General features: G+C 44.0%; 1 protein-coding gene across 1 annotated transcript; it reads left to right on the top strand.

Annotated features, from left to right (window-relative positions):
* Positions 1–3: 3 nt before the first annotated feature.
* Hmgcs2 (3-hydroxy-3-methylglutaryl-CoA synthase 2) lies at positions 4–25,723 on the top strand. Its single transcript, XM_027393766.2, has 10 exons — positions 4–135; positions 11,393–11,847; positions 17,684–17,809; positions 18,279–18,443; positions 18,708–18,873; positions 19,341–19,511; positions 21,477–21,583; positions 21,996–22,121; positions 22,527–22,644; positions 25,311–25,723. The coding sequence occupies exons 1-9, from the start codon at positions 32–34 to the stop codon at positions 22,631–22,633; spliced, it is 1,527 nt and encodes a 508-aa protein (XP_027249567.1). The 5' UTR covers positions 4–31; the 3' UTR covers positions 22,634–22,644; positions 25,311–25,723.
* Positions 25,724–26,174: the final 451 nt, after the last annotated feature.

Genomic DNA, 26,174 nt, shown 5'->3' with positions numbered 1-26,174 from the left:
GGATTGCTGGCTTTCTGCAGATACCCTAAAGATGCAGCGGCTTTTGGCTCCAGCAAGGAGGGTCTTGCAAGTGAAAAGAGTGATGCAGGATGCTTGGATCACACCTGCTCACCCGCTCTCAGCAGCCCAGCAGAGGTGAGTCACCTGCTCTGAGGGTCTATAGAGGTTACTTTCAGGCAAGCACCACGTGGGGAAGGGGCATAAGATCAGGCAGGGGCCCTGTCGGAGAACTCACTAGAATCCCAGGCAAAAGCTGGAGAAGTTCGCACTCAGCCCTAAGCACACAAGTTAGCTTCAAAGCGGCTCTGTTGCCTCTGTACCTGCCAGCTGTTGAGCTGAGAAGGCCTAAGCATAAGTCTCCCGTGTGCGATGTGCGCTGTTTAGGAAAAGCAGCATCCTCTCAGGAACCTGAAGCTCCAACCTTAGTTCAGTGCACACTTTAGCTCAGTACTGCAAGACCCAAAAGAGGAAGCTGTGTTTCTCTGTGCTTCAGCTTTGTGAGATGAAATATAGAAGTTGTGGGGGCGAGGGGTACATATGCTTGTGCAAGAAGGGCACATGTTTCATTTCTTTGTAAACACCCTTTAGTCTGGTCCAAGTGCTTGTGGTTGCCCAGAACTAACGGGATACAGCTGTGCTAGTGCTCCCAGCTACCCGAGTTATTTTCTCTTTTGCTCACCGCCCACTGAGATCATAGTCCCAAGGCTTCCTTCCACGGAATATTTGGGGAAAACAAAACAAAACAAAACAAAACAAAACACCTTTGCTCTTGTGTCTTCTCTTGCCTGCTCTTCTCGGAGCCTGGTATAAGTGTGTGGTGGGGAGGGCAGTGCCCTTTACCTCTTTGTTTCCTTCATGACCCCACCATCACCTCCACTCTCCCACCCCTGGCAAAACCATTGCATTTCAATAAAGTATTCCAGCTCAGAATCGAGCTTGTTTCTGCATGTGTGAGGAAGGAGTGGACATGGTTTAGTAATTTCAGGGATGGACAGGGGTGACCATTCCCAGGTCCCCCACCGGCACCCCTTTTTATTGAGACAAGGTCTCTCTGTGTAGCCTTGGCTGACCTAGAAGTCACTATGTAGACCAGGCTGGCCTTGAACTCACAAAGATTCACCTGCCTGTGCCTCCAGAACACTGGGATTATAGGTTTGTCACACCATGCCTGGCACAAACTTTCCCTAAGCCGCGGTGGGCCACTACCCAAACCTCCATCTTCATCGATGCTCTGTGGCTTCTTTCGCTCATGCTCTGGAATCCTTACATTTCCCTTCTGATACCTTTGTGGTTAACCCCAGTGCTCACTGCCTGAACTACTAAAGTTCTTTATAGGTCACCTTTGCTCTAGAGGTCTCCTCTAATCCAACCCGCATCAGCTTTAAATCCACCCCAGAAAAACCACCACCCCAGCATCCTCTTCCCTGCCCTGATCTTAAACACCTGGATATCAGAGTTTCTCACCTATAATCTCTCTGTTCCCTAACCTGCTCACAACCCCACTGTGGCCACAGCCCCTTTACCCCCTCCAGTCCTTCACTGACAGAAAACCACTGATCTGTCAATCAAGACTGACCTTAGGGGCTGTTGAGATGGATCAATAGGTAAAGGTGCCAAATCTGAGGGCTTAAGTTCAATTCCCAGAATGTACACGGTAGGAGAGAACAGACTCCTGAAATTTGTCTTCTGGCCCCACACATGTACTGAGCCCCCCACAACACTTAAAAAATGTAAACAAAGAAAACAAGGCTGACCCCTACTTTAGCTGTTTAGCCTCTGCCATGAAGCTCTCCTTATTTTCTTTCCCGGAGATTCTCTGTTTCCCTTGCACTATGCCATTTGCCTGCATCCCTTCATGGTCCTCATCCCCCTCCAGTCTTAGCAGTTGGGCTATAGACATGCTCATCTCCTTTCCTTCCTCATGCCGATTAAGGGTTTTGAAAGCCCTGCCCTCTTCTCTGTGTAACTCTTTACACAACAGCACCCTTCTCATGGTGCAGAGCACAGGATAGTTAGCTGTGAAGCCACAAGGGAACAGGCAGGATGGAGTGAACTAGAGGTTGGTGCAGATCCTTGAGCTAGGCAGCAAGAACAAGCTACTTTAAATGAATGCAATGGTCTTCCCTTGGAGGAAGTGCGGGATAAGAAAGGGACTCTTTAACCAAGTGCCCGATGCTTCTGGAAGCCTTTGTGTGGTCCTTTTATCTCCAAGGCTCTGAAATCCATGTCCAGAAAAGTCTCTACCAAGACAAAAAGGAGAGTTCCTGGGTCCCTGAACTACTCTCTGGATCCTTCAGCATGAGAAGAGAGACAGAGAGAGAAATGAACCTGAAGGGAACGCGGCCAAGCTGGCAGCTCCAAACACTAGCTAACCATTAGCTCTTGGTCCTGGGGACACTCCCCTATAAATATTTGAAAGTTCAAACTCCAGTTATTTGGAGGGCACCATATAAATAAGTTAGCTTCCCCCCATACCTCTCCCGTCAGAGGCCAATGAGATGAATTGCTCTGCTTCAGTATCTTTTGACCATAGGATGCTCTTTTGTCTCACGGGATCTTTAAAAGTGACTCTCCTGGTGGGAGAATTTGGGGACCCCATAGGTGTAGGTTGGGAGAAGCCCTCAATATGAGACAGATCCCCTGCAGTACAGAGAAAGCTTTGCCCAGGTGCCCAGGGCAATGACTAGACAGCATTTCTTAAACAAGAAAGGCTGGGGAATTGCTTCACTAGTGTTTATAGCAAAGAAGGGCTCCTGTAGGAGGGAAGCTGGCAGCTGGGAAGAGAAACTGCCCACTTTCACCAGAGGAGGGACACAGGAAAGAAATTCTCTCTTTTTCCTTCTACTGACCACCATTCTCTCTAGTCTCCATTTGGAATTGCACTGTTGGTCCTCTGTGCTCCCACGGGTTGGCCTGCTCCACTACAGAAGGAGTCATAAAATGCCTGCCACTCTGTGGGCACAAAGGGTGTCTGTCTTGTTTTCCGGTGAGTCAGCTCTGCATGGAGAGTGTCTGATAAATATTGAGAAGTCCCAATAAGAAGAAAGCAGACAGAATGAGAGACAGGGATTTTTCCTTTAGAAGGTAGGAAAATGACCTAGGCACATTGGTGCTCATTTGCAATGTCAGCACTCAGGAGGCTGAGGCAGGAAGATCAAGAATTCAAGGCCAGCTTGGGCTACACAATGAGACTTTGTCTTAAAACAAAACAAACAGCAACAAGTTGGAAAAGGATTCGTTTGTTCTTGTGTGGTAACAAGAGAGGAGACAGAAAGATAGCATGAGGTACACTGTGAAGATGAGTTGAGGTTTCTAGATTATTCCCTCTAAGGGCTTATCATGTGGAAATAGAACATCAGGATCATAACAGCTCAAAGTGATGGAGACAGTAACAGAGCTGATCTACAGAAAGGATTTGCACTATTCTGGAGATAGTGGGATGTATTCTATTTTTAATAGACACACAATAACTGTCCATACTTATGGGTATGATGTGACATTTAAGTGTGTGGGTGCACATGTGTGTGCATGCAGACACACACACACACACACACACACACACACACACACACACACACACACACGCACGCACGCACGCACGCACGCACGCGCGAGAAATGACCCAATCAGAGCAATTGGTTTATTTATCCTTACAGATTTTTATCGTCTCTTTGTGTTTCAACAATTCAGAGTCTTCCCTACTTGCTTCTTTGAAACACTCAGCTAATTGTTATCAATCATAATGATCCTGCTGTGTCATAGGGCATTGAAAGTTACTTCTGGAGCTGGAGAGATGGTTCAGCGGTTAAGAGCACTGGCTGCTCTTCCAGAGGACCCAGGTTCAATTCCCAGCATCCACATGGCAGCTCACAGCTGTCTGTAGCTCCAGTTCCCTCATACAGATATACATGCAGACACCAACACACATCAAATAAAAGTAAATAAATTATTTATAAAACAGAGAGTTACTTCTGGCTGAGGATGTGGTTTGGCGCGTTTGCCTTGAGTGTCCTGCGTTTACGTCCCAACACCATGGAATAAAGCAAAACAAAAAAATTGAAGCTTCTTTCTCCCATGCAGCTGTACCTCTGCACGTAGCAGGCATCTTCTCCCCGTGTCTCCTGCCCAAGGCTCTTGCATCACTGCCCCAGTTTCTACCGCTTTGCCAGCACCTGTGAGCCAGAACATGGAGTCTTTGACTTTCTGTGCATAATGTATGTCCCTGACTTTCTGTGCATAATACATGTCCTATTTGTGTTGCTGCAGGGACAGAGTTCAATCTTCATGGCTAAAATCATACTCCAGCATGCATGCATACATGTCACAGTTTGCCACACATTCATCTGTCAGTGGACAGCACCAGGGATTCTTCTTTATTGTGGTTCTTGTAAATAGTGCTGCGGTGAGTATGTGGGTGTCTGTTAGTGTGTGATCATGAAAGATGTCTGTTCAGTTCCGTTCCTTTGGGTATGTATCCAGTATTGAGATTCATGGATCCTATGGTAGTTCTCTTCTGATTTCTGGTGGTACAACTGTGTGGTGTCCATGCGGCTGTATCAATCCACACTCCCATCATCTCTGTATGAAAGGTTTTTCTTTTTAAAAAGTTGTGTGTGAGTGTGAGCACCTGTGTGAGCTTGTGTGCCACGGTGCACACGTGGAGGTCAGAGGACAACTCGCAGGAGTTTTTCCTTCTGCCATTTGGATTACTGAGTTTGAACACAGTTCTGTCTTCTGGAGAAAATCGCCTTTGGCCACGGGGCCGGGCCATCTCACCAGCCCTAAAGTTTCCTTTCTCAGCATCCCCACTGCATTCGGTATTTATTTGCTTGTAAAGCCATCCTGACTGTGGTGAAGCTCTGTCTTGGACCTTTGCTGATGTGTGATGTGTAGTATGTTTGTATCTGTTCTCTATTTGTACATCTTCTCTCGAAAAATGCTGATTCGGGTGTTGGCCTATTTAAAAGCAGAACTATTTTGGGTTTTTGTTGTCAAGTTGTTTCAGTCCCTGATACGTTCTGAGAGTTGCGCCCTTCAAATGAACAGATTGCAAGTATTTTCTCTTACAGGAGGTGGCCTCTTTATTCTCATATCATTCCTTTTGCTATTCAGAAACACTTTCAGTTTTAAATAATAATATTTGCCTTACTTTTGGAGGGGAGGTTCTTAAAAAGTATTTGAAGGGCTATCGAGGTGGTTTGGCGGGTCATTGGACCAGAGTTCAAGTCCCGAAACCCACATTGTGGAAGCAGCGGGCTGACACCTAGACTTGCCCTTTGATGTTCACACATATGCTGTCACTGTCATGCCCACACAAATATAAGAAAATAAGTAAATAAATAATAAATAGGTAAGTAAACATAGAAGCAGGGAAACTGAGGTGGAGGATCGTGAATTTGAGGTTGACCTAAGCAACCTAGTGATTCCAGTCCAGGCGACACTGTGAAGTCATGTCTCAAACGAATCAAATTAAAACAAGATGAATCTTTGCCAGCATTAACATATGCCCAACATTTCCTTCCAGTAGAGTCTGAATTTTAAGTCCTGAATTCAGATCTTCCACCCATTTTGAATTGTTTTTTCATGGTTAAAGGCAGGGTCCAGTTCTAATGTGTGTGGATATCTAGTTTTCTCAGCAACACTCATTGAAAGGGTTCATTTCTTCAAATGTGTGTTTTTTATGCCTTCACAAAAAAATATATCATTTGGCCATGAACGTGTGAGTTTATTTATTCTGAGTTCTTTGCTCTGCTCTGTTGGTCTGCGTGTTGGTTTTTATTTCAGAGCTATGCAGTTTGAGTTATTATAACTTTGTAGTGTGCTGTTGTTGCTTTGTTTGAGAAGAGTTCTGCTATGTAAGAACAGGCTGACCTGGGCCTTGCTTAGGAGCCTAGGCTAGCTTCCTCCACATATCCTCCGTCTCAGCCTTTCATGTACTTGGGCTATGGGTGTGCACCTCCATGCCCAGGTTTGCACCTTTTGAAGTCAAGTCTCCTAATGCAGCTGGCATCTTTCTTCTTCTTCTTCTTCTTCTTCTTCTTCTTCTTCTTCTTCTTCTTCTTCTTCTTCTTCTTCTTCTTCTTCTTCTTCTTCATTTTCATCATCATCTTTCTCTTCTTTTTCTTCTTCATTTTCATCTTCTTCATTTTCATCTTTTTCTCCTTCTTCTTCCTCTTCCTCTTCTCCTTCTCCTCCTTCTTATAATAAAGTTTGTATTGGCTGTTCAGCATCACAAATTCCAAGATTTTTTCCTCCTTTTGTGAAGAATGTCATTGATGTTATGATATGTGTTCTGCTGAACCTGTAGGAGATCATATTGGGTAGTAGGGGCATTCTTCTTCTTCTTTTTTTTTTTTTTCTTTTAAAAAAAATTGTGAGTATGTGAGTTTAAGTACTTACTAGAGTGCAAATGTGTATGTTTGTTTGTGTGTGTGTGTGTGTGTGTGTGTGTGTGTGTGTGTGTGTGTGTGTGTGCACGTACCTTATAAGGAGGCCACAGGTCAACACTGGGTGTCATTTGCAATCTCTCTCCACCTTATTTTCTGGGACAGAATCTTTCACTAAACATGGAGCTTTCTGATTGGCTAGACTTGCTGGGTAGTAAGCTCCAATGCTGCTCCTGTATTCAACATGCCAGGTTTTTGTTGATTAATTAAACTAAAGGCCTATCAGTGTGATTTATTATTTCAAAGACTACTTCTGTTTCATTGTTCCTTTTATTTCTTTATTTCCTATTTTTGCTTATTTCTGTTCTGCTGCTTATTGTTTCTTTCCTTCTCATACTTTTGACTTGGTTCTTACTTTTCTTGTTCCTTGTTTATTGCATTGCATCATTAAGTTGTTTATTAATAATCTATGTGTTTGGCACAGGCGTGTTGCCTTACGCTTCCTCTAAGTGTCCTTTTCGCTGTGTCTCATATGTTTTGGAATGTAATTGTTTCATCTGCACTGAGATTGTTGTTCAGAAACAGTATCTGTTACGCGATTCCTAACAGCTATGTTGACAGCTGTAAGTGCTTTCAACACCTGTTTTATTCACTTGGTCTACAGTCTAGATGAACTCTATTGTTTCTGTACTGATAATGATCTATCTCTTGATGGAAGTGATGGTGGTGAAGTTCCCAATTTTTATATTAGAATCTGTTTTTCCAGTTATATCTGTAGTCTTGCTTTATAGAATTCATGCCCCTGTGTTGAGTGTGTATATATTTATAAGTATTTCCTCCTGATGGATCAATCCAGTTATTGTTAGACAATGACCATCTTCATCTCTTCTACAGACTTTATTTACAGTCTATCTTGTCTGACATGAGCATAGGTACTCCTGTTTGCTTTGGGGTTATTCTTCTATATCTTTTTCCATCCTGTCACTGTTGTTATATGTGTGTCTTCAGTGGTGAAATAAGTTTATTGTAGAGAGTGTATTACTGGGACTTGGTTGTAGTCCTCCATTCAACCAATCTTTTAGCTGGGAGATTGAGTATCAGTGTCTTTCTATTACATGTTTGCTGGTCATTTGTATGATCTGTGCTCCTTCCTTTTCTTGTTCATCACTGTGGTTAGTGGTTTTCTACCCTGATAGGTTTCACTTTCTCCTCTTTTGTGTATCTATCCGCTCCACTATTGAGATCTACATTTTCACATGTCTTCATTGTGTAGTTATCTTTTATTACCTCAGTGTAGAGCTATCATAAGCATTCTTTAAGAAATTATTTGTTAGTAATGAATTTCCTGCTTTTTCTTATCTCAGAAAGACTTTGTTTCATCTTCATCTGTGAAGGATAGCTTTGCTGGGTATAATATTCTTGGTTGGCAATTCTTTTCTTTCAGAACTTTGAATATATCACCCCATTCTTTACTGTCCTGTATGGTTTCTGCTGAGAAATCTGCTGTTGATTTAATGACTATTTCCTTATATATAACTTGAGTTATTTCTTTTGTTGTTTTTGGAATTTCTATCTTATATTTTTCCATTTATTTATTTACTATGTGTGTGCACATATATATGTGTATGTATATGGATGTGTCTGTGCCACACTCCAAACACCTTTCTTAAAAATCATTATTTTGAATTTTTTCGGGCGATCGCTGATTTCCTTTCCTTTTGGTGGTGGTGGTGTGTGTGTGTGTGTGTATGTGTGTGCGTGCATGCGTGTGTGTGTGTGTGTGTGTGTGTGTGTGTGTGTGTGTGTGTGTGTGTGTGTGTGTGTGGTGTCTGTTGCTAGAGTGTTCCTTTGGAGGAGTCATGTTACCTTGTTTTTCACGTGTTTAGTGACCCTACATCAACATTTGTGCATTTGGAGGGGGTCAGTTTCTCTCTCTCAATTTTATTGACTGGCTTTTATAGTAAAAGTCTGTGTACTGATGATCTGTCACACTGTATTGATTTTATAGATTGCATTGGGTTGGTACTCTAGTGTAAACCTTCTGTAGATTCTCCAGCTGTCATCAGTGTTGGTGATATATGTCTTAGTGGTATAGCTATAGGATTTGTGGGATTACACTCAAATTTTCATGCATCTTTTTTTAGGCAAGGCAAGATTGCTAGTAGTTGTGGGCAAAGTGCTTTGAGGGTGGGGAGTGCCTTTCAATTTCTACGGATTATATGGGAATAGGGTCACCCCATGGGCCTAGGTAGGAATGGCACAGCATTCTTATCAGTAGAGCAGGGTAATAGTGGTGTCTGAAGCTTTCAAAGGGGCTGAGCTATGAACAAGCATAGACATGGTATCACAAATGATAGAAGGTCATGGATGACATTGTGGTCTCAGGATAGGCTGTTAATCTGCCTTTCAGAGACTCTGTGGGGTAATATTCTAAGGTAGGCATATCCACTAATTTTTAAAGACTGCAGAAGGATGTTCAGGGCCACTTAGAATCTCAGGGATGACTTCTGTGAATTAAGAAACTCAAGAATATGGGGGCAGGTGAGATAGCTCAGTGGTTAAGAGCACTGGCTGCTGTTCCAGAGGTCCTGAGTTCATTTCCCAGCAACCACATGGTGGCTCACAACCATTTGTAGTGAGATCTGGTGCCCTCTTCTGGCCTGCAGACATACATGCAGATGGAACACTGTGTATATAACAAATAAGTCTTAGCTCCAAAGCTACATAGAAAGCCTATCTTGAAAAACAAAAATAAGTAAATAAATAAATCTTGTTTTTAAAAGTATACTCAAGAATAGAAACCTTTGTAGTTTTTGTGTGTCATACAGGTATGACTGCTTACCATCTACTTTCCATGTGTTTCTTGGGCAGTAGAAAACGTGCCTCTGTAAATCCAAGCTGTTCAACATAGTCTACCCAGGTGCTTTCCAGGGGTTCGGGAAGGTAAACAGAGACACTTGTATATTTCATAGAAATGGATTGGCTAAGCTCATAGAAGCAGTTCTCTGCTTAATAAACCCTAAGTTGGGCAGAATACCAAGATGGTCCTATGGAGCTGGAGTCAATTGGGAAGGGTATACCATGGGCTAAGCTCTTCTTTAGAGCAATTTGGTGGTGTAGTAAACAGATACTTACCCAGATCTGCAAAGGCTGCAGACTTTCCAACAGCAAACAGCATGGTATGAGAGAGGACTACTGATCACCTTTTTGTTGCTAAGCAAAGTTCCTCTTGGTTAAGAGTTAATTTTCAGAGATAGGAGAGTAGATGCTAGTCTCTTCTTTCTGTGGTCATCATGTTCCCATGATTCTGCAGTGTTTTCTCTACACATCACTTTACTCCCGTACTCCATGCAAACATGCTGCTGTAATAGCTATTGTTTTCCTTGTTAAAGAGGGAAGGACACCAGACATGGCTCATGGACCATATTCCTGACAACACCTTCTTACTAGAAAAAGAAATTTATTTAGTTTGTGATAAGCTATACCTATTGTAACCTCTAAGGTCATCACTAAAAAGCAGATGGGGGAAGGGGTAAAGGCTAAGAAATATTTTTTAACTGGTAAATATTTACTTAATTGATAAGAATTCAGGAAAGAGGAAATAAAGGATAAGAGATAATATAAGCAAATAAAATCAAATAGATGATAAACTTCACCCCAATTTTATCAGTAATTATAATAAATATAAAGAGACTAAATACTCCAATTAAAATACCACTATTTTCAGGCTTATTAAAAAATTCAAACACTCTCCCATATGAAATTTATAAAAGATAATTGTTGCCAGATGTGATAGTACACACCTGCTGTGTAAGCCAGTATTTTGTTGCTGTAAAGAGATACCATGACTACTACAGCGACTCTTACAAAAAAACAAAACAAAACACTTAATTGTCATGGCAGGGAGCATGGCAGCACCCAGGCAGACATAGTGCTGGTGAAGTAGCTAGCCATTTTATATGTGGATCTGAAGGTATCCAGAAGAGAGAGAAACCCTGGGACTAGCTTGGGCTTTGAAACTTCAAAGCCCACCACCAGTAACACACTTCCTCCAACAAGGCCACACCTCCTAATCCCTCTCAAGTAGTGCCACTCCCCTAATGCCCAAGCATTCAAATATATGAACCTATGGGGGCCATTCATATTCAAACCACTACTCTGGAATCCTAATACTTAGGAGGCAGAATCAGGAGAATCCAGAATTCAAAGCTAGCCTGCCTGGGGTAAAATGAGAGATCCTGACTCACAAAACCAAAATCCAAAACAACAACAAAAGACACAAATGGAAACAAAACAAAACAAAACTATTAGAAGTTAAACTAATAAATGGAGAAAAGGTATAAAGGCTTTTATATTAGTTACTTCTCCTTTTGCTGTGACAGGATATCCTAACAAAAGCCACTTAAGGGAGGGAGCATTTATTTCTGTTCACAGTTCTACAGTTCGGTTTACCATGGTGGGGAGGTCACAGTCACAGGAGTTTGAGACAGTCAGGAGTCAGAGGACACTGAGTGGTTGCACTCAGTTAGCTTCGTCCTCTTTCTACAGTCCAGAAGGAAGCTCAGGGGGAAGTGCCCACTCCTCCAGGGTGGGCCTTCCCAACTCAATTAAACCATCAAGATAATCCATCACAGGCATGTCTAAAAGCTAACCTACTCTCAAGCACCCCTCACAGATGTGTGTAGAAGCCTGTCTCCTAGGCAATTCCAGAGCCTAACAAATTGGTAATCAACATTAACATTACACTCTGAGAGTCTGGACAGACTACCATTCAAAGAGTGAGCGCAGTACCAGCCTAGCTATGTTATTAGGAAAAGTAGACTTTATAATGAGTTAAAGGATAAAAGGGTCAAATTAACAGATAAAACTACTAAATTTTCACTTACTTGAGAACACAGCTTCAAAACATACTAAAACATGAATGAAATGATTGCCACATTTTTTTTTTTTTTGAGGCAAATGTCAAAAGACCATTAGTGGATTTACGACTGTTACTTTAACCACAGGTTTTTTACAATCCCTCCTGCTCCCCTGGCCAAAACAGACACTTGGCCAAAAGATGTTGGCATCCTTGCCCTGGAGGTCTACTTTCCAGCCCAATATGTGGACCAAACTGACCTGGAGAAGTTCAACAATGTGGAAGCCGGGAAGTATACAGTGGGCTTGGGCCAGACCCGTATGGGCTTCTGTTCAGTCCAGGAGGACATCAACTCACTGTGTCTAACAGTGGTGCAGAGGCTGATGGAGCGCACAAAGCTGCCATGGGACGCTGTGGGCCGCCTAGAAGTGGGCACCGAGACCATCATTGACAAATCCAAGGCTGTCAAGACAGTGCTCATGGAACTCTTTCAGGATTCAGGCAACACTGACATTGAAGGCATAGATACCACCAACGCCTGCTACGGTGGCACCGCCTCCCTCTTCAATGCTGCCAACTGGATGGAATCCAGCTACTGGGATGGTATGTGTTTCTAGGACATTACAGATGTATGATTCTTAGAGTAGAGGCTGAACACTGTGCTCTGCTCTCAGATTTCCAGAGGGCTTTATACTGGGACTGGAAAGGCAATTTTTCTGTACAGCTGCTGCTATCACCCAACAAGAACAGTGAGCATAGCCAGGTAGATGGGTATGCAGTTGATCAGGTAACATGTTCATGTAGCTGTTCATTTATTTTGTGCAATATTCTGTGGTGTGATCATAGATGAGAAAATGAAATGTTCGGTGTCTTGCTGTTTTAGTTACATGTCTTGCAGCTGTGACAGAACTCCTCACAAAGGCAACGTAAGGAAAGAAGGGTTTATTTTGGTTCACAGTCTGAGGGTACAGCCCATCATGACGGGGAAGTCATGGCTGCATGAGCTAGAGACAGCTGGTCACAGGGCATCCCCAGTCAGGAAGCAGAGTGAGAGGATTGCTTTTGTTCAGTTCTCTTTCTCCTTTTTTTGTTCAGCCCAGAACCCCAGCCTATGGGATGATGTCACACACTTTTAGAGTGGCTCTTCTATTTCACTTAACCTAAATGAGAAAATCCCTCGTGACATGCTCAGAAGTTTGTTTTCATGGTGGTTATACACCTCATCAAGGTGATGGTGACTGATGCAATAAGTGTAGAGGCAAAACTCCAAACCAACTCCAACATATCTCTCTGTGCTTAGCTCTCTATTGCCTCCTAAGTCTCTGAAACAAAGATGTATGTTCACAAGTGTCCATGGCAAGGGGTGGATGCTGGTCAAATGGGCTGAGAGAATCACCGGGTGGACTGTGAACAGAGTATCTTACTCCTCCAGAGCCTGCTCCTGAAATGTTGGCTTTGCTTTGTACCTTACTTACATCTTCCCACAGAGCTGCATTGGTGGTATACCATCTATCAAGATGGCAAGGAAAAGTCCAAGGGAAAGAGTATAAGATGAGAATTAGATACCTAAGGTCTCTTGACTTAGTGTTCTGTTGCTGTAAAAAGACCTGATGACCACAGCAACTCATAAAGGAAAACATTTCACTGAGGCTGGCCTCCAATTTCAGAGGTTTTAGCCTATTGCCATCATGTCAAGAAGCATGGCAGCATGCAGACAGACATGATGCCTGAGATGTAGTTGAGAGTTCTACATCCAGATCTGTAGGCAGCAGGAAGACAGACATTGGGCCTGGTTTGGACTTTTGAAACCTTAAAGCCTACCCCAAAGACACACCTCCTTCAACAAGGCCACACCTCCTAGTCCTTTCAAATAATGCCACTCCCCAGTGACTAAGCATTCAAATACATGAGTCTATGGGGGGCCATTCTCATTCAACCAACACAGTGACCTCCTGGAGCCTCCAAGTTCTTGTTTACCTCTCTGCCTTTGGGGCTGACTTTGGGGAATGTGAGGGACCTTGGCTGTCTCTGTATTTACTGAGTTGGAAACTATGTTGAAGAGCACTGAAAAACCGTAATGAATACTAATTACAAAATTAATTTTAAGGTTCTAATGTTGCCATGGATCTTAGGGAATATATAGTCCAGCCTTCTTTGCTTTTAAGTAGAGAACAGGGCTGCAGAGCTGACTGAATGGTTAAAGTACTTGCAGCGCCAGCATGAGGACTGGAGTTTGGATCCCAAGTTAAAGCTGGGTGGACACAAGCAAGCACATGCACAAAAACAAATAGAAAAGAGACTAAACAATGTGAAAATGAGGCTGGCAGGACAGCTCAGTAGATAAAGGTGCTTGCTGCCAAGCCTGGTGATCTGAGTTAGGTCCCCAGACCTCATGTGGTGGAAGGAGAGAACTGATTCTAACAAGTTGTCCTCTTGCTTCTTTTTTTATTTGACTTTTATAAATGAAGGAAAATAGATTTTTGAAAAACTCTATGATAAAGAAGTTGGAATTAAAAAGACATACACTGAAATTAAGCAGACTCAAAGGCTATTCAACTCAATGAACTTCTCTATAGTTAGAATAGCCACTCAGAACAGACACTGTAGATTTTATACTTTCACTGTTGAATGTATTTTTATGCACTTATCCACCACCAAAACCAGAAACTCCATGGCAGAGTTAGAACCAAAAAGAGAATTAACTTTATAACTCGTGGCCATTATCTGCATTCAGTCCTTCCTCATCTGTTGTGAAATAATCTTTTGTTTTTTGTTTTGTTTTTTTGTTTTTCAAGACAGGGTTTGGAGGCTGTCCTGGAGCTAGCTCTTGCAGACCAGGCTGGTCTCGAACTCACAGAGATCAGCCTGCCTCTGCCTCCCAAGTGCTGGGATGAAAGGCGTGCACCACCAAAGGCCTGGATCAGAATAATCTTTTTGTACACTGTGAAAATGTATCATTCTGATTGGTTTAATAAAATGCTGGATGCCCAATAGCTAGGCAGAATTTCCAGGCACAGAGAATGCTGGGAAGAAAAAGTGTGGAGTCTCAAGGACACTGGAGGGAGCATGACATGTAGGAAATGAGGTGACAATCTGTAAGCCACATGACAGCATGTGAATTGATAGAAATGGGCTAATTTAAGTTATAACAGCTAGTTAGAAACAAGCCTAAGCTATCAGCTGAGCTTTCATAATTTATAATAAATCTCCGTGTGGTTATTGGGTAGCTGGCTAGTGGGACAGAGAAAGACTCATTACACTTATTCCTTAATACTTAGCCTTTCTTCTTCCCTTTCTGCCTGATCTTAATACCCACATGCACACTTGCTTGCATATATACAAATATTAGTACTGACTTCCACATCTGAGGGAAAACGTGGTTTTTTATCTTCCTGAAATTGTATGACCTTGCTTAATATTATAAATTTTAAGTCCATCCATTTTCCTGAAAACTTTGTGATTTCATATTTCTTTAAAGCAGAATAATATTCTATTTTATATAAAAATATTAGTTATCCACTCAGCTACTGATAACAATTAGGATGATTCCAATTCTTTGCTATAGTGACTAAAGCAGGGATAAACATGGGGTACGGATACCTCTGTGGTAGGGTATAGAGATCTCTGGGTATATGTGAAATAGCTGGGTGATATTTACTTTTTGAGAAATCCCCAAACTTATTTCCATGGCAGCTGTATTAATTTGAACCCTTATGAGTAAGTGTTTCTCTGTCTCCATGACCTTTCCAGCATTTATTGATAGATTTGTTGACAATGGCCATTATAACTGGGGTGCTAAGGTAGCATTTCAAAGTCATTTTAGCTCACATTTACCTGATAGCTAGGAATATTGAACACTTTTAAAAATAATTATTGGCCACCTGTGTTTCTTTTTTATGTTTTTGAAAAGTGTCTGTTCAGTTTACTCACCCATTTGTTAACTGGGGTATTTAATTTCTGCAATGCTTGATAAATTCTTGGTACTGGCCTACTGTCAGGAGCATAACTGGTAAAGATCTTCTTCCAGACTGATTGGATATTTTAGGTCATTTTTCTATTACACAGCTTGTCTTTTTTTTTTTTTTTAAGGAGACTTTTGTAATGAAGGAAAATAGCTTTTTGTTGGTTGTATGTATTGTAAATACTTTTCAGTTTGTCTTTTGATTTTGTTTCTGCCTGGAAGTTTGGTTTTACAGTTAAACTTAAAGGTCTTTTCCTAAATGAGCCTAAGTGCTTTTCTATAGTTTCTGAAATTTTCATGTTGAGAGTGAAAAATAGATATATACCAAAATGTTATTTTTTTTTTTCAGTTAAATGCATGTACACAATGAGGGAGAACCTCAATACTTACTTCTTTTTTTTTTTCTGGGACAAGGTTTCTCTGTGTAGCTTTGGAGCCTATCCTGGCACTCACTCTGGAGACCAGGCTGGCCTCGAATTCACAAAGATCCTCCTGCCTCTGCCTCCCAAGTGCTAGGATTAAAGGCATGTGCCACCAACACCTGGCTCCAATACTTTCTTCTTGCAGTTGTTATAATCCCTAAGCGGAGACCTTGGGACTTCAATGAATGTTGAATTGGAGTCCTGTCCCTCAAAGCTTTATCTTACCATCCATGTATTAAGTTCTTTGGGCCTTGATTCCTTCCTTCTGTAAGGAGGGGACCAGTAGGGTGTGACTCAATGGGAGTGTGCTTACCTACCATGGTTCAGTTTGCAACACTGCCAAAACACAAGGGGGAGAGGGTCTTACTGTTATTTCCCTACAGACCTGAGGCTTGGGATTCAGCCAGAAAACAGTTTGAATTTCATAGTCTATATCCCACTAGGTCAGTGGTTCTCAACCTTCCTAAAGCTGCAACCCTTTAATACAGTTCCTTGTGCTGTAGTGACCCCCAACCATAAAATTATTTTCATTGCTATTCCATAGCTGTAATTTTGTTACTGTTCTGAATCATGATGTAAATATCTGTATTTTCCAATGCTCTTAGGTGACCCCTGTGAAGGGATCATTCAACCGAAAACGGTTGTGACCCATGGGTTGAGAACCACTGCACTAACTGAATGCTTCAGATAAGTTTCTCTGGAGGTAGCATCTTCCATCTTCAGCTATGAATGCTGGCAATAGCTACCTATCTTTCTGGCCTGTTTAAGGATTATTTGAGGATAATGGGTATCTAGCTTGTGTTTAAATATTAATCTCTTTCCCAATGTGTTGTCTGTCCTTCTATGGTTTAGCAGACATGTGGAGATGTGGGTGCCATGAGTTAGTTGGTACAAACCTAAATTGTCTCCACAAGGACCAACTAAGAAAGTTTTAAGTGAATTTAGAAATGGAATTCTGGCCAGACATAGTGGCACAAATTTGTCATTATCCACTTGCTGATGCAAGAGGATCTTGAGTTTGAGGCCAACCTAGGCTATGTAATGAGACCCTGTCTCAAGTACACTAAAAACAGGTAAGAAGACTTATTCTTGTAGAGGACCTGGCTTAAGTTCCCAGTGCCCACATGGTGACTCACAACCACCTATAACCCCCAGTTCTAGAGGATTCAGCCCCTTCTTCTGATCTGTAGTGCAGACACATGCATGCAGGCAAAACATGTATACACATAGGCTAAAATAAATAAATCTAAACAATAAAGCTTAAATCCTAAAAATAAATAAATAACCCTGGGGGTCAGCAATAAGGCTAATGACCTATGGAGCTACTGTGTCTATTCATTATTTACAGCTTTGGGTGGAATTTGAAGCAAACACTGTTTGGGCAGCAGCTCTGCTCAGACTTGTTCTCCAGGAAATGTTGCATGGATCTGTAGAGAGGAGAAACAGATTCAGTCATCCCTCGCCCTGCCCCCAAGTCCTGCCCCTTGCCAGAGTCATAGCTATGCATATAAGCCGCCCTGTTCTATGAGATCCCGGTACCCTTGCCGCCTTCCCAGCTTTGAGCCACCATGCTTGGGGTGCTACAGGAGCCAAGACTGGGGACAGGCAGGTCCCTGTCACATGCTCTGCTGGTGATGAGAGATTGGGGTGGGTTGTCCGGAGCAGTGGCTCCAGGGACTGCTATTATCAGCCTCAACTCTCCTGAGGTCCTTCACCAGAGCCCATGTAGTAGAGACCTGACTCTCACAGTTGTTCTCTGACCCACACGTGTTGCACTGTCTTGTATGCTTACAAACATACATTCACTTAAAATTACATATGATTCCAAGTGAGTGAGCATCCCATAGCTAGACTATGGGGACCCTGAGCATTGAATTTCTATTTCAAATACAAATGGATCATGGGTTTCACTACAGAGTTTATCTGTGCTATTTTATTGTATTTTATTTCTGGTCTGGTTCCATCTATTTCCATATATAAAACTGTACTTGGTACACAGTAAGCCCTCACAGTACTCTAGATTTGGCAATGATGTCATGACTGTCTGTCTTTGCAGGTCGCTATGCCCTGGTGGTCTGTGGTGATATTGCAGTCTACCCAGTAGGCAACGCCAGGCCCACAGGTGGCGCCGGGGCTGTGGCAATGCTGATTGGACCCAAGGCTCCTCTAGTCCTGGAGCAAGGTTGGTAATAAACATTCCCAAGAGGCTACATGCAGCAGTCACAGTGTAGATCCTAATCTCAAACTGTCACACACTACTCAGGGCCTGGGGAGTAGCTGTTTGTGGGGAAGAGAGAAGCCAGAATCTATGGTTTCAGTATGCACTGGGATAACAATACATGGAGTGTCCCAGGAGAATGTGGACGAGGAACCAGCCGCCATGGAACTAACAGTGAAAGAAGAATCCAGACATAAAGTGAGGCTTGGAGAATTCTGGCCTCTAGTCTAGGTTTCCAGAAGCCCACAAAGGTGTGGAGAGAGAAATCTAACTCTCACTTCTCTAAAACTCCTTTTGACTATGTGAGAGTGTTGAATAGGCTCTGACTTGGGCATAGGTGACAGAACAAAGCCAGGAGTCTCTTTTCCTCCCATCCTCTCTGCTTGAGGTAGCCTGTGTGAGGCAATCTCTGAAGCCTTCTGTGCCTTTCTAGGGCTGAGGGGAACCCACATGGAGAACGCATATGACTTCTACAAACCAAACTTGTCCTCGGAGTATCCACTAGTGGACGGGAAGCTCTCAATCCAGTGCTACATGCGGGCCTTGGATCGGTGCTATGCAGCCTACCGCAAGAAAATCCAGAATCAGTGGAAGCGAGGTATGGGGCTGGGAGGGCAGACAGGGGGGGGCTCTGCTCATGTGGTCGAGAACCGGCCTTTATCTTCCCTGTAGGGAATACTTGGTAATGTCTGTGGAACGAATGAATATGCAGTGGAATGAATGAGAGAGCCTTGCACGTGTCTGCTGCAAGCAGGAACTGTCTCTCTGGGAAGTCCGGCCCCTTGGCATCGTTACATCTGGGAGAGTGGATCCCAGTAGCTCATGTTCACACCTCCTCTCACCTTCACACTTTCTTTTCTAGAGGGAAACAACAAGCCTTTCACCCTCGATGATGTGCAATACATGATCTTCCACACACCCTTTTGCAAGATGGTCCAGAAATCCCTGGCTCGACTGATGTTCAATGACTTCCTGTCGTCCAGCAGTGACGCACGGAATGATTTATACAAGGGGCTGGAGGCCTTCAGGTGGGTCTTCTTTTAAGTGGAGGCTTAGGTTTGTGGAGTGTGAGTGAGGAAGAGGCTCCCTCATGCCTCGGAGGTAGATTTCCCTCCTAGGAGAAGCAGATGGCAACCCTCCAACCCAGCAGAAAGGATGCTAAGACCTTCTCTCAGTAGAGGGAAGGGATGGAGCAGGTCTGTATGGATTCTCCGTGTATTAGGTGAGGAAAGGAAGGTAAAAAAGAAAGAATGAAAGCTAAGCATGTGGTATGTGGCATGATTAGATTTCTAGTTTTCTAGTGGACCATGAACATACAGATAGATGGCACAACAAAGTATGTGTAAATACTATTTCAGATGACAGGAATGCTACTTGGAGCTCTTCAGAGGTTTAAGGATAGTAATAAAAAACAGACATTTGGGAGCTTTCTCTCCTACCATGTTCCCAGCCTTCTCTTGTCACCTCTCATGGAACATCTTACTCTGCTTCACAGGGGTCTAAAGCTGGAAGAAACCTACACCAACAAAGATGTAGACAAGGCTATTTTGAAGGCCTCCCTGGACATGTTCAACAAGAAAACCAAGGCTTCCCTTTACCTGTCCACGAACAATGGGAACATGTACACCTCATCCCTCTATGGGTGCCTGGCCTCACTTCTCTCCCAGTGAGTACTGTCCATCTGCTGTTTCCCATTCATGAGCTGAGCCAACCAACTTTTGCTCCTTTTCTCATTTAAACTTTTGGCTTGTTGAGATAAACTTCTACAATAAAGGAAGAGAGAAGATGGATAGAAAAGTTATAACTTGTTCCAGAGGTAACTGGGGGACAGGTTTGCTAGCTGTGCTGAACTTCTCCAGTGTGAACATTGGGGAGTGTGCAAGATCGACTCGGGCAGTGAGAAAATAGAACTTGTGGGCATATGTTTATCTCACCTATTTAAAATCTATATACTTAACATGGCATGGAGCATTAGAAGCTACCATTAGATACCATAACTGGGATCAAAACTACTTATAACTTATCTTGAAAAATAACCCCCCAAAACCTGTGGAAGCCTTACTTTCCTTCATCTGTAAAATATCTATATATCAATGCCTGCTTTCTACAGCTTGCTTTTATTCTTTGGTAATTTCACACAGTATAAAATGTATTTAGATTATGTCCACCATCTGTCACCCACTACAGCTCATCCTGGATCATCATTTAGCTGCCTCTTTTTTAATTTTATTTTCATATAACCCACTGAGTCCGATTAGCGTTTCCTATGGGTCTAGGGACAGCCACTAGAGCATAAGCAACCTGCCATGGGCCGCCCCTGAAGAGAACTGACTCCCCTTCCTCAGCAGCCATCAACTTCCAACAGCTCCTCAATTAAGGATGAGGCATCATAAGCCCTTTCTCTACCATGCAGGAATTTTGATAGACTCGACCTCATGCAGGCAGTCAGAGCTGCTGTGAGTTCGTGAGTCCAGGAGATGCTTTTTGCAGCATCTCCTGGATGCTGATTCTGGATCTTACCATCATTCTTTCCCCTCTTCTGTGATTGTCCCTGAGAGCACTCTCTCTCTCTCTCTCTCTCTCTCTCTCTCTCTCTCTCTCTCTCTCTCTCTGTGTGTGTGTGTGTGTGTGTGTGTGTGTGTCTCTCTCTCTCTGATACAGATGTATTCCCATCAGTGCAATAATGACACAAATGTTATTGGTGTAACCAACAGCTTTCTGATTGGATTTAAAGCCAGCTCCATAGGAGGGAATTAATTCCTGGTATTGAAAACCTGCCCAGGAACCCATGACTGGGTAGGTCATAGGCCCTAGAGGAGAACCTATTATTATTTTGCTAAATAGACATACTATCAAACTGCCTTCTAAATACCTATCCTTATGCTCACAGACCAGTACAGCTCTCACCCCTGATCAGAGAGGCTTCTTTTTGCAGGGACTAGCGATCAACACAGATACTAACAACTGGTCAAAGTACAGAGGATAATCGAATGTTTTCCAGTTTTCATGAAAATTGCCTTAAAAATTAAGATACTCAGAAAGTACTCAAATGCTATTACTTTTGCTGATTTTCCTGTTTTGTGGTGTTTATAAGGAAATAATAAATAGTATAAGGAAAAGATATGTACAGGTGAACTTGATCATATTACTGATGGGAATGCTCAGAAAGCTCAGCTTTGGAGGCTGAGGTAGAGGAACTGCAGAGTTCAGGGCCAGCCTGGCTACACAGGTACATACCACACACACCACACACACCCTGAACCCTTAGGGTAGGTACATAGATACATGATACACACACATGTGCACACTGGACCATTGCAGTTAAATTGGGAGCCCTGAGGGTTCGTACACTGGTTCAATCTGGCTACACCTAGAAGCATCTGCCCTCACAGTTCTACCTTCATGTTTTGGGCTGTGGCTGCTCTCCTTTTGGCAAGGCTTCTTCTGGTCCCATATCAGGATTCCAACAAAGGTCCCTCTGTTCAGAGTGCACGGGGCACATTTCTAGTGCTCAATGCATCAGGTGGGCCGGGGTGAGATTAGAGGGCCAGGGTGAGATTAGACTGACATGTAGAAGCTTTATGTGAAATGCAGAATAAACGCTGATGTGGATTTTTTTTTCCACCTGCAGCCACTCTGCCCAAGAATTGGCTGGCTCCAGGATTGGTGCTTTCTCGTATGGCTCAGGCTTAGCAGCGAGTTTCTTTTCATTTCGAGTGTCCAAGGATGCCTCTCCAGGTGAGTCTCGTCTTGCAGCAGGTACTCCTGAAACAGTGCCACCTGGTGAACGAAGCCACCTTGTGTTTCGCCTTGGCTGAGGTTGCTGTCTTGACAGAGCTAAGTTGTGATTAAGACCAAAGAAAACTCCTGCATAAGGTTGGTTACACATAGCCAGCACTTCCTCGATTGCAATGGTAGACACGAGGAAACCTGTTAGACAAGGCAAGAGGTAATGGTGGTTTGGCTTGGCTGCCTAAAGAGACGTTGATGGGCCTGAGACATCTGGTATCTCTCTGTTGATTGTGGTATGACTACTATGACCAAGATCAGGCATCTAAGCACCCTGTGGGGTCGCCGTCCAGACCCTGGCTGCCTATCAGCACCAGTGACAATGACAACAGGAAGCTTTAACATTGCTTTTGCTTCCCAGGTTCCCCTCTGGAGGAGCTGGTGTCTAGTGTGTCAGATCTGCCCAAGCGTCTAGACTCCCGGAGGCGCATGACCCCTGAGGAATTCACAGAAATAATGAACCAAAGAGAGCAGTTCTACCATAAGGGTAAGAAAGAAGGCAGGAAGAGAGAAGAAAGGGGCTCACCCTAGATTCATGTCAGTACCTGGGAATGGGGTTCATCAGACATCTATGATGTAATGGGCCAGGGTTACAATTTTTACGAGATATGATTGAGAGAGGGCTCATGAGCAAGAACTTGAGCAACCGAGGCATCTTCACAGACCTTCTTTAACAGCCATGCCTACCTCAAGTACCAGACCCGAGATGGCAGCTTCTCTGGTCCTTCTATATGGTCCTACCTTCTCTATCGTGTATTAAAGGTGATTTACAGCCCCCAGCAGCCCAGCCAGGAGTGCTTCACTTGAGTCTGTGGGCATTCCTGTTACTGTGTTCTCCCCTGCACGCCTGCACCACTCTTTTAAGTACTGTTGCTTTTTCTTTGTCCCACAGTGAACTTCTCACCACCTGGTGACACAAGAAACCTCTTCCCAGGTACTTGGTATCTGGAACGAGTGGATGAGATGCATCGCCGAAAGTATGCCCGGCGTCCCGTCTAGAGGAGGCCAGTGTGAGTTTGCAGGGTTGGTGACAAGAAGACCTGGTGTCTTCCTCTGGATAGCAGATCCAGTTCTGAGTCTGTAATCATGTCAGACAGGCCATGGCTTAGGAAACGGTGAGGGGGAGTTACAAACTGTGAGCTCCAGAGCATGGATGGGAGGGGTCTCTGTCTTGGAAACCTGGACTGTGAAAGCCAGACCTCTTGAGTATTTAAGTCTCCTAGAAGCTTGAGAGAAACTGAATCAGAACCCACAGGAGGAAGCAGACAGCAGCAGGAACTCTCCAGCATATTGTTCCAATGTTAGACCCCCAGAAAAACTCAGGTATCCGGGGTCCCAGGCCACGACCTCGGTCACCCCAATCACCAGGCACATTCGAGAGCTTGCTGCAAACTGCATGAGGCTTTATTGTTTTTTAATGTGCTAACCCCATGTTAGCTCAGGTCTTTCACCCACCTGCCATGGTGGATGGCTCGCAAAAGACAGTTTGAACCCGCTGCTGAGAGATCTTGTAGGGCAGCATAAGGGGAGTGTCTAAGGGTACGCACAGGCTCAGGATTGGTGTGCCTCCAGGCTTGGAGGGCTTGCCCTGTGTTGATTGGTCAACTGGTTGTTATGGCCCATAGGCCCTCCCAGGGTGGTTGCTATGCTCTGTGCGTCATTGCTGTGTGCTTGTCTGTAAAGTACACCCAGGGTCGTAAAGCATAGCACCACCAGCTAACTTCTGATTGGTTCCTTGTCACGAGGCAGGCACCTAACCTCTAGTGACTAAGACAAGGTCATAGTGAGCACGTGTTACTGTCATGGCTGCCAAAATGGGGAGCTGGTCCCTTCACCAACACAATGAGATGGCTGACACAGATCAAGAGCTGAACTGGGAGACAATTCGTAAGGGGCTGGGTGGAGCCAATTATTTAGTAGAAGGAGCTTCAGGGTGGGGCAGCAGCAATGTGACAATTCCCAAGTCCTGGGGAGAAACAGTGAAGCTTGCTAAATTAGCCAGGATGAATATGGGGAGAGAAGAAAGTTGAGTAGAAGAGGACTGGGGGAAGAGAAGAAATGGAAGGACTCCTTGTGGCATTTCTTTAAGGAAAACCAAAGGTTCGGAGCTACAAGCTGTGATTGATGGGTGTAGCTGTCGGTTGTTTTCGTTGGTCCAATAGACAAGCAGAATGCAAGTGCAGGAAGCAATTTCTTTTATAGCCCCCAAATCTCAATAGATTCTCCATGCTAGTTTAGTAAATGCGTGAGGAAGGATACGGTGTAACAGAGGAAAGGCAAGGAACAGAAGGCAAGATGTGCACAAACACTGGAGAGGTACAGGCAGCATACAGATCAGGGCACTAACCACTGTCCCCAACCAATGGAACAGTCACAGCTCCCTGGCCCCCTTTGTGAGGCTGCTCAAATGCTGGAGCCAAGATGTCAGGGGCAAGGCAAAGCAGTGAGAGTTGATGGGCCAAGGATACAGGATGAGCACGAGAAGGTCCAGGACAGTAAGCAGGTTCACAGGACTTCGGTCCTAGCAGGACATTTGCTTGAAATATGGTCCTGAGGGGTAGGTGAGTGGCAAAGATGGGGCTGTTAAGTTCACTGAGCCAGTTGAGTCATGAGATGCAGAGGAAAAATGGACTGAGCATGATGGCTCACACCTGCAGTCACAGCACTTAGGAAGCTGAGGCAGGAAAATCACATTTGAGGTCAGCCCGGGTTACATAGTGACCTTGTCTTAACAAATCAGAACCAAAAAAAAAAAAAAAGACAAGGTAAGGTAGATTTTTTGAAAGAGGATTTCCAATCCTAGCCCTTTCCTTCATAAGAGCTTTGACAGCATCATGTCACAGGGCTCCTAGGCTGTTCACACTGAGTCAAGAGCAGCAAGGCAGGGCTGACATGGAGAACTGAGGTTGGTAGAGCAGTCTGTGGTGTTACGATAAATCTTTCGGCCAAAAGCCGCCCGAGCCCTACCACCTCGTGGGCGTGTCTCTACCAGTCGCCCAAGTTCTGCTTGCCGAGTTAGGGCCCAAATTAATGCACAGGGATTTAAATTATGTACAAATGCTTCTTGGCCAATTACTAGGATTCTCATCTGTTAGCTCAGTCTTAATTATCATAAATCTATATATTTTATAAGACTTATCTTATTGGACGCCTTCCATTGGCGTTCTCACTTGTGGTGGATCACATCGCGCTGTTGGAGCAAGAGCCGAGGAGAAGAGGGGACACTTCCTGGTTGTCCTTCCTTAAATATGAGTCTCCCTGCTATGTCACTTCCTGCCTGGATCACCACTTCTTAATACATTTCCCATAATCCTCTTTGACTCCTAGTCCCGTCTAACTTGCTCCCTCATTGGCCAAACAGTACTTTATTCAACAATCAATAAAATGAACATAGACAGTACATTCCCCATTACTGTGGAGCCACTGTTCCAGCCAACCCACCCCAATCTCTCATCAACAGTAGAGCATGAGCCTGTCCCCCGAATCTTGGCTCTTATAGCACTGGTTGATAGGCTGCCCAGGCATGGTGGCTCAGAGTTGGGAAGGCAGCAAGGATACTGGGATCTCATAGAACAGGGCGGCTTATATGCATAGCTATGTCTCTGGCAAGGGGCAGGACCTGGGGGCTGGGGAGCCCAGAGTGAGGGGTGACTGAATCTGTTTCTCCTCTCTACAGATCCACGCAACAGTTCCTGGGGAACAAATCTGAGCAGAGCTGCTGCCCAAACAGTGTCTGCTTCAAATTCCACCCAAAGCTATAAATAATGAATAGATGCAGTAGCCCCATAGAATCTGCTCTGCAGTGAAGGGCCGCCACCTCAGTGGGTTCTTCGGGACTCTCCCGGATGCAATCACTGCCCAGGCTCATGCTACTGTGGACCAGAGCTCCCCTGTGAAGAGGGAGATGGAAGGGAGGGGAATCGCTGATCCCCAGGGAAGAGAAGATTCTCCCACATCCAGACAGACCTACCATTTGTTACAGCTTATCGGACTTCGCTGCTGTTATATTTTATGCTCCTTTCTTAAAGTTCCCTGAGAATTTCTAAATTTTGTATCTTGTTCTAAAATAATATATGGCAATCAAAATGAGAGAAGAAATGGTGTATATTTTCTAGAAGCCAAAACCCACCCAGAATATGGGACACTCATCTCCTCAACCCCACCCCTTCTTCTCACAGTCTAACTCCCCACAGTTCCATCCAATTCTGCCAAGTCCTCTGGCAGATACATGGTAAATAAAGCGACACGGAGTTCCTCCTGATCACTTCTCTATCCTACAGATACCATATCCAGGGCAGGGCCAGCAGGTGCTTGGTCAATCAAACCCCGTTGGCATATGTGGCCAGTGTTACCGAGACCAAACATAAAACAAAACCCATTACATTAGCCAGGCATGGTCATGCACATCCGACATCTCAACATTTGGGAGGCTGAGGAAGGGTGAGTTCAAGGCCAGCCTGGGTTATGCAGGGTGGGGGACCTTATCAAAACAAAAGGATGAGGCAGCGGTATGATACTCTGCCTTGGCTACAGAGAACAT

Source organism: Cricetulus griseus (genome assembly GCF_003668045.3).
Source record: "Cricetulus griseus strain 17A/GY chromosome 1 unlocalized genomic scaffold, alternate assembly CriGri-PICRH-1.0 chr1_0, whole genome shotgun sequence".
NCBI lineage: Eukaryota > Metazoa > Chordata > Mammalia > Rodentia > Cricetidae > Cricetulus > Cricetulus griseus.
This window is presented reverse-complemented; position numbering and strand designations above follow the sequence as displayed.

Coding starts and splice junctions, on each gene's coding strand:
- Hmgcs2 (XM_027393766.2), top strand. CDS start 32: ATGCAGCGGCTTTTGGCTCCAGCAAGGAGGGTCTTGCAAGTGAAAAGA. Junction 136..11,392: donor CTCTCAGCAGCCCAGCAGAG/GTGAGTCACCTG, acceptor CTTTAACCACAG/GTTTTTTACAATCCCTCCTG. Junction 19,512..21,476: donor CTGGCCTCACTTCTCTCCCA/GTGAGTACTGTC, acceptor TTCCACCTGCAG/CCACTCTGCCCAAGAATTGG.